The 1,153-nt window shown below is 37.6% G+C and overlaps 1 protein-coding gene across 1 annotated transcript; it reads right to left on the bottom strand.

Annotated features, from left to right (window-relative positions):
- Positions 1-332: 332 nt before the first annotated feature.
- SARC_14309 (hypothetical protein) lies at positions 333-543 on the bottom strand (the record flags this gene model as incomplete). Its single annotated transcript, XM_014291560.1, has 1 exon — positions 333-543. A coding segment is annotated over one exon (211 nt), but the record flags the coding sequence as incomplete, so codon positions are not given.
- Positions 544-1,153: the final 610 nt, after the last annotated feature.

Genomic DNA, 1,153 nt, shown 5'->3' with positions numbered 1-1,153 from the left:
AGCGAATATGCACCCTACATTTAGATATAAGGAAACAACTGTGCGCGTGCGTCGATATAGACAAAGAGTAAACTCGACGATAGGTAATTCCAGACAATAGCATTGAGCTGTGGGCAAGTACACAAGTATGTTACATCAGTACTTGTACACACATTCAGCTGTATCCTGTTATGTTCTAAACATTGTGATAAATGAAAAGCACATATGAAAATAAATGATCACATGAAAATCCAATGAATAGCAAATATGAAATAAATAAAAAGCACGTGAAAATCTAAGCGACATTGTATAGCAAACACATACAACTCGACATGAATATTTTCGGTACATACACGTGAAGAATTTTCCTTTTGAACTTTGTGAATTTTCTTCTTCGCCTAACTGGAATCCTCCGTTTCCTTTACTCGAACTGCTAGACGTTTCACTAACTCCGAGGTTAAAATGACCTCGGTTTGATTCTTCTGTCCCCAACGAGAACATGTCCTTTGGTTTCACTTTAGGCGACACTACTGGCGATACTTTAGCACAGCCTTTAGTCGCCATTTTCGAGTTCGGCATCTTTGAAATACGGCATGTGTCTACACAAACTCGGCATACGTATACGACATAATCAACTGATATAGCTGCGCGTCTGGCGGTAGTATTCGAAGCAAAGCTAAAAATAATGAAAATGTTCGTCAATATCCTAATTTGGATACAAAATATCCTATACTGTACTTTTCTTTTTTTTAAACAAATATGTATATATACATCACCCAAACACTGTTTAATTTAGTAGGCTATGCAGACATCCACAGGAAAAAAAAATCAAATGCGATTTTTATATTTGTGACCCTCTTTTTACTATTTTACGACTACTACAGTCTACAGAGGCTCACTCACAATTTAGTACAAAAGCCTCTCAAGACTATATTTATACACACACTCTCTCTCTACTCTAGTAGTCTCTCTCTAGAGTCTAAACTAAGGAGAATGAAACAAGTGCCTGATGGGACTCACTAGTAGTAGTCTCTCTCTAGAGTCTATACTAAGGAGTCAAAAACAAGTGCCTGATGGGACTCTCTAGTTGTAGTCTCTCTCTAGAGTCTAAACTAAGGAGTCTAAAACAAGTGCCTGATGGGACTCACTAGTAGTAGTCTCTCTCTAGAGTCTA

The sequence above is a fragment of the Sphaeroforma arctica genome, assembly GCF_001186125.1.
Source record: "Sphaeroforma arctica JP610 unplaced genomic scaffold supercont1.4440, whole genome shotgun sequence".
NCBI classification, from domain to species: Eukaryota; class Ichthyosporea; order Ichthyophonida; genus Sphaeroforma; species Sphaeroforma arctica.
Note: the sequence above shows the minus strand (reverse complement) of the source record. Positions and strands in the feature narration are given on the sequence as shown.